At 33.2% G+C, this 14327-nt stretch overlaps 1 protein-coding gene across 2 annotated transcripts in view; it reads left to right on the forward strand.

Annotated features, from left to right (window-relative positions):
• Positions 1-14327, forward strand: part of EXOC6B (exocyst complex component 6B) — a 583153-nt gene that overhangs the window by 284601 nt on the left and 284225 nt on the right. For both annotated transcript variants that reach the window (XM_081069629.1, XM_081069630.1), the window contains exons 9-13: positions 1522-1605; positions 1968-2014; positions 3183-3303; positions 12342-12413; positions 13130-13227. In XM_081069629.1, coding sequence (XP_080925755.1) covers positions 1522-1605; positions 1968-2014; positions 3183-3303; positions 12342-12413; positions 13130-13227 — 422 coding nt within the window. The remainder of the gene's footprint in view (positions 1-1521; positions 1606-1967; positions 2015-3182; positions 3304-12341; positions 12414-13129; positions 13228-14327) is intronic.

The following is a 14327-nucleotide window of genomic DNA, read 5'->3' on the forward strand; positions in this document are numbered from 1 at the left end:
ACTAGGTTTTGCAGGGGTTTATACTTTCTCACAAGGATTTTATCTTATTCAGTTTTTAAATAAGCACTTGCATGGTGATTATTATCATACACGGTTCTAAAAGCTTTGTCATAACTCTGCTTGTAAAGCTTTGATTTAGAAATTTTCATAACAAGTTTGTGTGGTTGGCATCTCTACAAATGAGAGAACCACAGCGTACCTACTAGTGAAAGTTAAAAAGTTAAGTAGTAGAAGTTAAATTTGAGAAAGGGAAGTTATTTAGCTAGTCATATGAATTATAGGGCTAGTAAGAAGCAGTGGCACGATTTGAATGAGATCATCTGGTTCCAAAATCAGTGCTCGTAACCACTGTGCAGTGCTGTCTCTCCCTTCCCACTCTTATTTATTTACAGAAGTCTTGGATTAAGAGTAGAATTTAGTAATAAGGGAGAATCATGTTTTAAAAGCTTTGTTTGAGCTTATATTAGTTTTCTTGGGCTGTTACGTGAAGTACCACAAACTGGGTAGCTGAAAACAACATAAATTTGTTCTGTCACAATTTTGGAGGCTAGAAATCCAAAATCAAGGTGTTAGAAGGCCATCCTCCCTCTCAGACTCTGGCCATCCTCCCTCAAGAATTCTTCCTTGTGTCTTTCCAGCTTCTGATGGTGCCGTTACTCCTTGGTGTTCCTGGGCTTGCAGCTGCATGCCTCTAATCTCTGCTTGTGTCACCACAAGGTGTTGTTTGTATCTTCTCCTCTTCTTTTGAGGACACCAGTTATATTGGATTGAGGGCCACCCTACTCTAGTATGACTGCATCTTAATTTAACTAATTACATCTTCAATGACCCAATTTCTAAATAAGGTCACAGTGAGAGATCACGGGAAGGAGGTAAATTTTGAAAAGACACTATTAGACCTGGCTACAGAGCTCATGAGGCAGCTCTTATTCCCTAGAGTTTAAACCCTTCAATTTAAGCCCAGAAACCCAAAGTGAAAAGTGGAAGCTGTGCACTGAGAATTTCCAGGGCTTTGGTTATTCTTTTGGTGTTAATCCTGTACTAATTATATTCTATCTGGAAAGACTGATTTATTGTTTTTAGTTCCTACCTTCTTTTTTGCTTCATTTTGCCCTTTGTTCATGATTCATTTTCATTCTGGACATTTTTTCTTCTGGAATGATCTGTGAGGTTTTTTAAGGATCATTTTCTCTTCTGTTGTTATAACCTATGAGAACGTTGGTTTGTCTTCATTCTTGTGAATTTGTGATAGTTGATTCAGAGCTTTGGTGTGTTGGAGGTTGAGTTCTGGTAGTTTCCTCTTGAGAATCTTTTGTATCCATCCCTTCGGGATTTCTAAGTAAGGGTCAATAAATGGTAATAGTTATTTTTATTTTTTCTATGACTATCATTGTTACAATAGCAGATTTTGAGAAATGTGGGGCTGCCTCAGTTCCAGACCCGGGTGCTTCTCTTTTCCCGTAAAATGTTAGAATAATTGGTCCATTTGGGTTAGAACTTTTTCTTTCATTTATTTTACAGGGTGCCCGGGAAACATTTGAGAATTACTACCGAAAACAGAGGCGAAAACAGGCCCGTTTGGTGCTCCAGCCTCCATCTAATATGGTAGGATCACCACCTTCACTTTTTTCACGTTTCTTCTCTGGTATTTTTTATTTATTTTGCATATGTGCTTAAAAAATTTTTTTGTGTGGTCAGTCTGAGACCACTTTTGATGAATGTGACTTGGAGTAAGAAAATAGCAACTCCAACATCTATTCATTTGCTATGTGTCAGAAATTGTTCTAAATACTAGGCAGGTATTATCTCATTTCGTCCTCAGTGTAACCTTATGAGGTTGGTACTATTATTATATGTACCTTATAGACCTGGGAACTGAGTCTTAAGAAATTAAATAACTGATATTAACTCTGTATTAATGTATCAGAAGAAAAGCAATAACTTTCTTCTTATTTGTTTTGTTGCAGCATGAAACTTTAGATGGCTACAGGAAGTATTTTAATCAAATTGTAGGGTAGGTACGTGTGTGTGTGGGTGTGTGTGTGTGTATTTAAATTTATATATTTTCAATATATAGATTTGTGAGACTTGAGAAAATAAATCAAGTTTTCATTGGGAAATTCCTTTTTTTGTTTTTTTCTTTAGTTTTGACTTTCTGATGATTTTGAAGGAATGTTCTATTGGTTTCAATATTATATTGTTGAAGAGTACTTTTTGTGGATAAAGGGAGAAAAACATTGAGTTGTAATCTTATTACATTTGATGTTCTATTTCTCCATTCTTGGTGAAAGAGAACCAAATAATCAGCAAAGTTTTTCTAAAAGGCCAGATAATAAAGTATTTTAGGCTTAGCGGGTCATAAGGTTTTTGTCACTACTATCCAGCTCTGTTGTTGCAGTGTGAGAGCAGCTATAGACAGTACAAATGAGTGAGCATGGCTCTGTTCCAATGAAACAATATTTATAAAACCATCTTATTTTAATTGCAAAATAATGACTGCAGTTAAAGGGAAATAAATTGGATTGCTTTATGATATTTCTTTTCTACAGATTCAGAATAATATGACATAAATATTCCATATTCAAAGAATTGTTTATTTAGTATGAAGATTTAGGCAAGATTGCTGAAGATATATTTTAAATGAATAAAAATAAAAAAGCCACAGCAAAATGTTAAAAAAATAAATGTGCATTTTTTTAATACCTTTATAAGATAACCTTTTCAATACTTTGATAAGAAAGTCCATGTAAGAATAAGGGAGATTATTTTGATATTTTTTGTGTTGGGGTCTTAAAAATATATATTTTAGCTTTCATTGCCTCTTGAAAATCTATTGATTTTTTAAAAATTTGTTAATGGCCTGATTTTTTAATATAGTGAAATTAGACTCCTTTACCTATAAACACTTTCCTCCCTTTTAAATTGCTGGATAACACGATTAACATTTAACAGAAATGTAACTCTAATTTCTGTAAAAGTGGTTAAGAGTACATTGATGATCGAGAGCATAATTCTAAGTCTAAGAAATCTGATTTCATTTGTGATACCAAACAGCTTTCTTTAAGAAAAAAATGACTGTTAACTTAGAATTTGATGGCAGCTCTTAATGTTTGTCAAACCTTGGAGATAGTATTCAAACTGTAATTTCTGACAACTGTGCTTACTTTTTTCCTCAATCTTAGCTTTTTTGTGGTTGAAGATCATATTTTACATACAACCCAGGGCCTAGTAAATAGAGCCTACATTGATGAACTTTGGGAAATGGCACTTTCAAAAACCATCGCTGCACTCCGAACCCATTCGGTAAGTAAGATGCCCAAGAGAAGTTCTTACTTCCAGCTTATTATCTTTCTACTATTCAGTGTTTCACTGCTTTAAAATAATCACATGGATATCATTTGAAATCATCCGTTTGGAGCTATCTCTTTTAAAGACATGTGGAAGTGGCTACTTCAGATTGTCATGTTCTCTAACAGCTTACTTTTGTGGGTGTCCTTTGCAAAGGAAAACAGCAGCTAACATTTATTGATTGCTTGCTATGGTCTCAAACGCTGTTATGTGTATTTCATATATATATTTCCTCTTCACTGCATCCCTATGAAGTATGTGTTATTAGTATATTTACCTTATAGTCCGGGGAACTGAACCTCAGAGAGGTTAAGTAACGTGCCTAATGTCACCCAATAAGTGGTGGAGCTTGGATTCAAACCCAGATCTTGTGACTCCAGAGACCATGTTTGCAGCCACTGCTGCATACCACCTTTTATAATGCCTAGCAATAATTATTTGGAGTTCACAATTTTGTTCTTATTGTACAGAATGTTTACAACAGATCAGTGAGTTACCTCATTATGAGTTCCTGTGATCTACTGATATATTTTATCAGATTTCTGTTTTGAAAAGATTATTCTGGGTCAGTAATGGATGAGTGGTGAGAATGGATGTGGGCAGAACAATTAGTAGGCTAGTCTAGTATTCCATGCAGGAGATGATAGCTGGACCCAGGGGTGATAGTAGTTGCGGAGAGATGTGGATGAATTAGAGAGATTTTTTACAAAATACGATTAGTTGTACTTTCTGATGGATTAGACATAAGAAGTGAGGGTAAAAGAAGTAGTATCACGGTAATGTCTAGTTTATGCTTTCCTTCCTTGAATGATTGATAGTGTTGGTTTTGATGCATTGTAGTAGGGAGGTCAGGAGTTGCCTTTGTTCCATCCACATAGCAAGGATGATTTATTCATATATGAGATTTGTTTATATATATATGTGAGATTTGTTAATATGTAATTTTGAAACCAAAGAGAATATGTCATTATTAAATGTGTTGCAAATATTTTTCTCCTTTTATTTTTGTTTATGGTTTTGGGGTGGGGGTAGGGTCAATTGTAGGAATGTACCATTAAAAAAAATAATGTAGAGGGATAGTGGATGAGGGGAGGGGAGTTCACACAGTGTGAGGGATATAAATGATAAACATCTAAGTATTACTTTGTCTTGTGCACCTGAATCTAATAAAAAAATAAGAAAAAAATAATGTATTTGATAAGCTTTTAAAAAAAGTTTTTGTCTTTTAGCTGTTATAAAATTTGCAGTGAATATTTATATAAAAACGTCTGTGCACAAGTGCTTACACTTAGGGTAAATTCTTAGAGGTAAAATTAGTGAGTTAAAGGATCTGTATATTTCTTAGGTGCTGCATGCATATTGCTAATTTGCAATATCCCTCTAAGTATCATCTGTTAGAATGCCCATTTCCCCATTCCTTTTACTACAGGGTCATGTTTGAAAAGAAAAAATCATTCCCAGTCTAATGTCAGAAATTATATCTTATTTTAATGTGTTTCTTTGATTGGTACTGACATTGAAAATTTCCTCATGGTTTTTAGTTATTTGTATATCTTCTTAGAATTTTCTATTCATATGCATTTCCTTTATTTTATATTTTAATATGTTTTTTATATTTCATTATTTATTAGTGAATGTTAGTCTTTAATTAAATGTTAATCCCTAGTCTGATTTATAGGTTGTAAATATTTTTTCTTAGTTTCATGTGTCTCTAACCTTGTTTTTCTTTTTCATGGTTTTACAGAAGTTTAAAACTTTTTTGTGTAATTAAATTTATTGATGTTTAACTTTATAATTTATATATTCTGTATTCTAAAGAATATGTAATTAATTTTTTATATTTGATTTTAGAATTTCTATAGTTTCTTTTTTTACATATAAATTATAGACATAGAAAGTTTATTTTAGTACGGGGTATGAGTTTGGACTCTATCTTTTAATTATTTTTACAGTAACTCATCACTTGCAGTAGTAACATTATTGTGATAATTTATTGTTTTATTCATTTTGGGTTGCCATCACAAAATACCATAGACTGAGTAGTTTAAACAACAGAAATTTATTTTCTCAACTGTTCTGGAGGTTGGTAGTCTGAGATCAGGGCGCCAGCATGGTGGGTTTCTGGTGAGTACTCTCTCCTGGTTTGCAGATGGCTGCATTCTTATCACGTCCCTCCGCGGTTGTTCCTCAGGGTTATTCTATGTCCTCATCCTTTTGTAAGGACACTAGTCTCCTTGGACTAGGGCTCTACCCTTTTGACCTTATTTGCTCTTAGCTATCTGTCTAAGGCCCCATCTCCAATTATGGCCACACTGGGGGTTAGGGCTTCAACATGGATTTTGGGGGATACAATATTCAGTCCATAACATCTGTCCTTCCCCAACATGTTTGAAAGGCTTCCTTTATCATATAATAATATGCTATATAAATAATATGTGTTATATATGCGTAAACAGACTAAGGTCTATTTCTATGCTCTATGATCCCCACCTTCCCCCCCCACCGCCCGCCCTTCTTCTGTCTGCATGTCTTGAATCAATACAACATTGCTTTGATTATTACATCTGACATAGTATGGTTTAATTTCTTATAGGACATGTATATTCTCTAAAATCTTCTCTTAAAAATATGCTGACTATTTATCTTCGTACTATTCTCCCAGGTTAATTTGAGAATCACTTTGTCACGTCCCTTTCATCTCTTATCCCTCCATAGAGATGAAAATTGAACTACAGTCTAAACTATGCAGTAAATCTGTAGATTTAATTGGAGGTAATTGACATATTACAATATCTGGTAATTTGCACTGGAAGTATTTTTTTCACTGGTATTTTTCACCAGAAATGTATTTTTCTCATTTATTTGCTTTCATGAATTTTGGTAAAATATTTTATATGTTCCCCATCTAAGTCCTGTTTTTGGTGTTTTATGTTTTTTTTCAGGGAATATTTTGAGGAAGGTTTTTTTTTTACCCCAATCATATTTATGAACTAGTATTGCTGTTATTCTGTAGAAGTCCTTGATTTTGTTTGTTTATTTTATATCTGGCCATTTCACTGTGTTAACAATTTTTTTTCCCCTGGGAGAAGCTGTTTTTCTTCTAGAAAACTTAGATTTCTTCCAAGCAATTTTTTCTATGTAAAGCAGTGGTTCTTAACTTTTTGTATATGACTGATACATTTGAGAATGTGACAAATCTGTAGGATTCTCTCAGCAGGAAAATATACTTTCTTCATCATGCAATTGCATTTGATGTCATTAAGAGCAGGACACTTTCCAAGTGTGCTGATTAAAGTGTATATGTATGGAGAAAATTAATCTTAATGGAGTTTTTCTTATAGATTGATTGTGTATTCTTTTGAATTGAAAATTGACTGACAAATGCCTTCTCCACCCTGGCTTCCCTGTCGCCCCAGCCCCCATCCCCATCCCCAATAGTTCAGCATCAGTATACAGAGGGAGAAAGTAGGGCTGGGAGTGGGGAGGAGGAGTAAGGAGATGATGGGTTAAAAGGCATGGGGTTTCTTTTCGAGGTGAAGAAAATATTCTAAAATTGACTTGGTTATGTTTGCACATATCTGCAAATATACAAAAAAACTAAAAACCAATAAATTATGTGCTTTAAATGGGTGACTTGTATGGTATGGGAATTGTATCTCAAGAAAGCTATTAAAACATAACTTCGCATCACCCACATTTACTCAGTGAACCATTTTATCCATTATGAGACAGAGTACTTGATGCCATAGATATTAATTCCATTTCATGACACTGTTCATTGTGTTATATTACCCAGCAAGGAAAGCAAAATAAGAACAACCCAAACATCAAAACAAATTTCAAACACAAACTCTATATCTGAGTGATTATGTTTTTGTTTATCACAATCTATATATTTTTCTAACTTTCTATATGACTAAAACTACTCTTTATTTTCTGATTGAATTACTAGTCATTGCATAAATTGAAAACATTTTGAAATATACACTATTTCAGGTACTAATGTGTGTAATAGCCTCATGCCGATTTCAAAACACAATAAAGATCTTACATAATCCATCTCACTTAGAATTCAAACTTAGCAATATAGTAAAAGAATAATATGCTAATACAAAGGAGAATTTATATCTGGATTGGTTCAATATTAGATCTGCTAATATAATTGCAGTATCATCAGATAATACTGAAAAGGTGTTTTAAGATTCAGAATTATGGAATAATGCAATCCCGTGTGACCACAATAACTTATGTTTTATACTGTGTTTCCCCGAAAATAAGACCTAGCCATACAATTAGCTCTAATGTGTCTTTTGGAGCAAAAATTAACGTAAGACCCAGTCTTATTTTACTATAATATAAGACCCGGTCTGATATGATATGATATGATATGATATGATATGATATGATATGGTATGATATGATATGATACCGAGTCTTACTAATTTTTGCACATTAGAGCTGATTTTCCGGCTAGGTCTTATTTTCGGGGAAATAGGGTAGATATTAAATATTGCACATTTTTTCGAATTAGGTAGATAAGAGCGTGTACTGTGATAGTAGTTTTATACACACCCATACCCACATACAAACTCATGCCCCTTCACATACATATTTTCAAGTTATTTGGAGCCAGAGGGTATACTAAGCATGTGTGTCTTCCAGATCTAATAAAATTCTCGTTGAAATAACATGGGAAGACAAACAAACTAAAATGAGAAACTCTACAAAGTACCAGGCTGTAGGCTTGAAGTTTTGAAAAATTTTCTGAACTTAGAAAACAGATGGAATCTGAATAATGACTGCACCAAAGAAAAAATTACATTAAATATGTTAGCGGTGGTTCTTGTCAAAGTAGGAGACATTCTTCCAAGTGGAATATAGGAACAATCAAAATTTAGAGTCAACAAATACAGCGAGCAGGAATGGGCCTAGGAGAAATCATAAGGCAAATTATTTCAAGGTCTGCTTTCCAAAATCCTTGGCCAACCTGCTGCTTGGCCAATTCCTTTGGCCAATCTTACCATCTACACAGGAGAGACAATAGCATGATAAGCGAAGTTCTCTAGTGCTGGTTTTTGAACAAAGTAATTCATCTGTCCCACCCACATACAAAGAGCCTGTAGTCAGTTTCTTGGGAAACAGATTTACAACTGCAGAGGATGAAACCCATACCGGTTATCCATACTAAGCATTCATTCTAAAACATGAACAGGCAGCCAAGAGTCATAAAATATTTGAGGAAAACCAATTACATCAAATAGAAGATAACAGCATCCTCGTGGCAATATTGTAGTCAAAAAGTAGCCACAAACTGAAAGGCAGTTTGGGGAATATAATTAATAATGTTGTAAAGATTTTGTAAGGTATCCGATGGACACATGTGTTATCAGGGAGACCACTTCATGGGCTGTGTAGATGTCTGACCACTACACTGTACACGTGAAGCTGAAGCTGAACAATAATGAATGTCAACTATTATTATATATATATGTAATAAAATGTGAGATAATCTTTAAGTCTCAAAACGCTTAGTAAGGTTATTAAGGAATTTCCAGACCAAATCCAGGGAAAATTGAGAATCCAAAGAGATAGGCTAAACACTTAAGCTGCCTTTGTCTTGAGGTCAGTTGTTAGTTCAGACAATTTGAACTTAGATCTTGACAGCCTATTGGGGCTACCCAAAATGGAGAGTCTAATATGGTGCCCTCCCCACATTAAGCTGGAAAGGATTATTCCTTTCAGGTTAAGGGTTGAACCAGAAGTTACAAAAAAAAAAAAGCAGTCAAAATTCTTCCCTCAAAAAAAATCTCCAGCTCTAGGGAGTTTTATCCTCAATTCCTATCTTACATAAACTCTCAGAGAATAGAAAAGAGGAAACACTAACCAACTCATTTTATGTAGTATGTGTCGTCTTGATAATGAAACCAGATGAGGATGGTACAAAAACTTATAAACTCATAAATATAGATCAGGCTCATTTATACATATAGATTAGAAATCCTGAAAAAAAATGCTAGAAAACTGAACCCAACAATTTACAAACAACATTAATATATTGAGTTGATAGTAGCAAATGCAAGCTTATTTCAACATTACAAAGTTTATTAATATAATTTAATTCATTAAGAGATTAAAAGACATTGCTCCTATTTTGTATTGTACTTGAAGTTGTATCTGGTGTTGTAAAGGCAGAAAGATAAATAAAATAAACCTTTGAAAGGAAGAAGCAAATTGTCGTTTTTGCAGATGATGTTTTAAAGAAACATTGAAAATACATTGAAAATACATTGAAAATAAAGAGGAATTTACATTCCTCTTTACATTGAAAATACATTGAAAATAAAGAGGAATTTACAGAAAATTACTCTAATAGAAAAGCTTAGCAAGTTTCGTGACACAAAATTACTATACAAAATCAATTCTCTATATACATATACATTATATATGTTGAAATCCATAGACTATAAAACACAAAGAGTGAACCCTAATGTAAAGTATGGGATTTAGTTAATAACAATGTGTCACCGTTGGTGCCTCAATTATAACAAATATACCGCACTACTAATATAAAACATTGTAGTAGGGAAAAGTATGCTTGAATGTATTTGTGAAAGAACACATGGAAACTCTCTGCACTTTCTGCTCAATTTATCTGTAAATGCAAGACTGCTCTAAAAAAAATCTGTTAAGTTAAAAAATACAAAGAAACAAAAACTAAGGAAAGACATGGTACTGATGAAAATAAAAGTCCTGATATTGTTTCCATGAGTGGGGAGAAAAACAGCTGTGATTATTTCAGTCGGGCGTCTCTGGCACGCTGGTGCTGTTCAGTTTTGTTTGCCTGGTAAAATTTTACATACAGGTTTTATTTCTTTTTTCCTGTTTATATACTGTATTCACAATGTAAAAAATGTAGGAAGGAGGGAAAGGAAGGAAACAAGCCAAAGATGGGTAGAAATCAAAGATAAACATTTATCTTATAGAAATTTGATTCCATAATGGAGAAATTTAATTCAAAGATTAAATAGATAAAACTGCATATCATTCTGTTATCAAGAAGATAAAGTCAAATATATGTCCCAAAATAAAGAGCAAAGGCAAAAAGAGATTGAAAATATTAAAGGGAAGTTAAGAAACATGACTAATGATGGAGAGTTTTGATTGTATATAATAGAGACTTAGAAAGTCACAAAGGTGGGAACTTTAATAAACAAATAAAAGAAGGAAATTTCCTTGTGGTGAAGAAAGCCTAGATTATTAAAATTGAAAGGATGCATTTTGTGTCAAGCAAAGTGAATGACAACCAACAATTTTCTCACGTCTAAAATTTTTTTATTTTAGTTTGTGGGCAAAAGGGAGGCATTTTCACACATATCAAGATTCACAGTTTATGCTTCATCTGTCCTATCTTATTGGTATTCTACAAAAAGTGAAAAAGAAATCCAAAGTACAAGATGGGATAGGATGAAGTAAAATGTATTAAAAGAAGAGAGTAAAAACTCAGATAAATCTACATAACTGATTATGTGTAAAGATTAATGCTATTAAGAATATCTATAAAAGGTGAGGCTTAATGTTTAAAAAGGTTTTAAAATGTAAACTACAGATTACTTCAAGTAAATAATAGACAGAAAGTATAAAACTTATAAATAACCACTATAAGATAATTTAAAAGTATTGCTCCTATGAAAAACATGAAACAAATAAAAGAATCGTAACTAGAACACTTCAAATGGCTGTAATAGGTCCAAGTATGTCTGTAATCATGGGAAATGTCAATTAGGAAGTTTTATAGCTTGACTACTAAGAGGTATTCATACATTAAGATTACAAATATACCGCACTTAGGAAGTTTTATAGCTTGACTACTAAGAGGTATTCATACATTAAGATTACCTGAAAAGATTGACAGGAAAGAGGAGCCAAAACAGCAATATTCAACAATGCAAGTAGAATTGAAGTTGAAGACAGTTAAATGGGGTAAGAGAGGAACATTCTGTATTGATACTAGTTTTAACCCACCAAAAAGACAATAGCCCATTTATAGCAGACTTATACATCAATGCACATCAAAACAGAAACTGTTAGTAATAAGGAGAGAAATTGATGAACAATACCATTGTAGGAGAATTTAACAGATCTCTTCAGGAACTGAGATATCAAGTAGAGAGTAAGCAACCAACCTATAATTAAGAGAATTTGAATATCAAAATCACTGAACTTTTAAAATGTGACATATACATCCTTGAATCCTGCCCACAGAAGATATCTTCCATGTCATTTCAATTTTCAAATTTGTTGATAAGAAAGTGTATGTGGACTTCATTTCTAATTTTAATTTTCTTCTGTATTTAGTTTCTCTTTTGTAGTCTTTGTATTAGTTGGTTTTGTTTTCTCTTTGTTGTTTAATCAGACTTACTTAAGATTTGTCTATTTTATTAATTTTATTTTTAACTTGAGCTTTTGGTTTCATTGATTGAATCTTTCATGTCTTCTCTTTCATTAATTTCTGCTTTTAATTTGATCGATTTTGTACTCTTACTTATGATTTATTTTGGCTTTTTTTGGCTTACTGATGTGAGTTGAGTGCTTAGTTTATTTTCAATCTTTTGTGTTTTCTAATGTTTGCATGTAAAGAAATAAATTTACTTTGAAAATGGAGTTAGCCACATTTTGTAGGTTTTAATCTGGAATATTTCATTTTTGTTCATTTGAAAATAATCTGCAATATCAGTTTGATTTGTTCTTTAACCGAAGAGTTATTTCGAAGTGTGTTTTTAAATTTTTAAGTGTTCAAAATATAGATCATGAATTCCTGCAGTCTCTACTCAGCTCTTTCCTGGTGGAATCTGGCCTTACCTTAAACCAAGAAAGGGTTGGACCTTTTCTAGAGAGCCTCCACCTGGTGAAGCATTAAACAGTTAAATAAATCAACATTTAGTTTTGTTTCTAATAATTAAGATGTTTTCCTAATTGCTTTTCATTTCCTTTAGTCTTACTGCTCCGATCCAAACCTCGTGTTAGATTTGAAGAACCTCATCGTGCTTTTTGCTGATACACTGCAGGTTTGTGACTTCTGTTTACATATACGGATCCAGATGAGTATTTCATCTGCTCCAGATCTTTTCCTTGTCTGCCTAAGCTTGAATCAGTACCTTTTGATTTTTAGTTGTGTTTTTTCATTTCCTAGAGCTAGATCTTTTTATCTCTTTATAGCATTTCCTGATCATCACCTTGACTATTCTCATAAATAGTTCCCATGCCCCCTTTTTCTCCTTAGAGTAAATCAGTTGGTTGAACCAGTTACTACTTTAGTTTTTCAAAATGTCCTTAATTCAGATATAGTGCCTGAGTGACTTTAGAGTTTCTTAACTCCCATCTTGAGTAATTATTGATTCAAACCACATATTATATCAGTAGAATAACATTAGAACAGTGGGTGGGATGGGTAGCATTTTCAATTTCTCTCCCTACTGCTGATGGTTGCTAAGCGTTAAGGCGGAGTTCTGGAAGAGCTTAGTGACAGTATACCCTGTATATATTAATTTTAATTTTCATCTTTTTATTTTTTTTCTGACTGGCTTACATATTTTGGCATGTATCTTTTTTACTCCTGAGAGATAAACATTCGATATTAGGTGGGAATGAGAGATTTGCCTATCATGGTTTCATTTAAATTGTTGGCTAAAGAACAAAAATCTTTCAGTGCCTAATCTCTGTGATGTTGCTTTAAAAAAATAATCACCTTTTAATACAAAGCTATTTTCTTATTTTGTATCAGGTTTATGGCTTTCCTGTAAATCAGCTTTTTGATATGCTATTGGAAATCAGAGATCAGTATAGTGAAACTCTGCTAAAGAAGTGGGCAGGTATTTTCAGGTGAGAAATTATCTATAGTCGTGTGTGTGTGTGTGTGTGTGTGTGTGTGTGTGTGTGTGTATGTATTTGTTCAACATGTGTTTACGCATATGGTTTTTCAGGTGTAATGAGCAACAAGTATCTTTGGCTCATATTTTCTAGCTATGATCTAGGTTATGATTGATAATTCGGGTAAATTGCAGTCATATCCGAAATAAAATTCCAGTCTCAGTGCGTTAGTGTCTACCATGTAGGCAGTCCCCAAATCCATTGCGACTTTTCTGTTTCTTTGAATTACTGTCAAATACCTTGGTTCACATCATCCGTGTCATCTTGTGTATTCTTATTCAATATTTTGTTTTCTCTTTGAGGACCATGTCTAGTTTATGTCTTTTGAGCCCTTTTGAATTATTTAACTTCTTTGGAACGTTTTGAAAGACTCACTCATGTGATTCCTCATCTTCTTCCTTCTCCACACACAAAGAGGCCTATTGCAATCCAATATTTGAAGTATATTATTTAAATATTTATTGTAACATGCATACAACAATAAGAAAGTTATCCTGTTACTCCTCCTTAAGCTGTTTTCCTGGCATATACCCCATGTCAATTCACTTAAGTTTCTTCTCCATTGAACCTTTACTCCTTTACTTAAAGTGATCTTCCTGCTCACTGCGAGACCCCTTCCCCAGGTCCGCTCACCCTGTTTTCAAATTCTCACAGCTTTAAGATATTACATTGCCCCTTAAATCTTACACTTCATAGTTTATGAAGATATCTCTGATAATCACATAGTGAAACTCATTTGTAAATTAATATAAACATCTGTATTTCTAAAAACCACATTTATCTAATGGTGCAATTGTATTTAATGGAGTAGTATCTCCATATAAGAACCTTAAAAATTAATAACATGATCTATTCATGGTCTTAAGAGCATCTGACTTGGTATCTTCAGTACATTTCTGTTTTGATTTTGGTAGTATAGTCTCTGCTATTATAGAACCCCCAGCCTGGTTGAGTCAGAATTGATGGATGAAAAAAATTTCATCCCTAATATAGAGCCGTATATGAAGTAAACATGTTTGGATTCATTATATAATAGAAGTTGCTTTTCCTCA

This window comes from Rhinolophus hipposideros (genome assembly GCF_964194185.1).
Source record: "Rhinolophus hipposideros genome assembly, chromosome: 12".
In the NCBI taxonomy this organism is placed as follows: Eukaryota; Metazoa; Chordata; class Mammalia; order Chiroptera; family Rhinolophidae; genus Rhinolophus; species Rhinolophus hipposideros.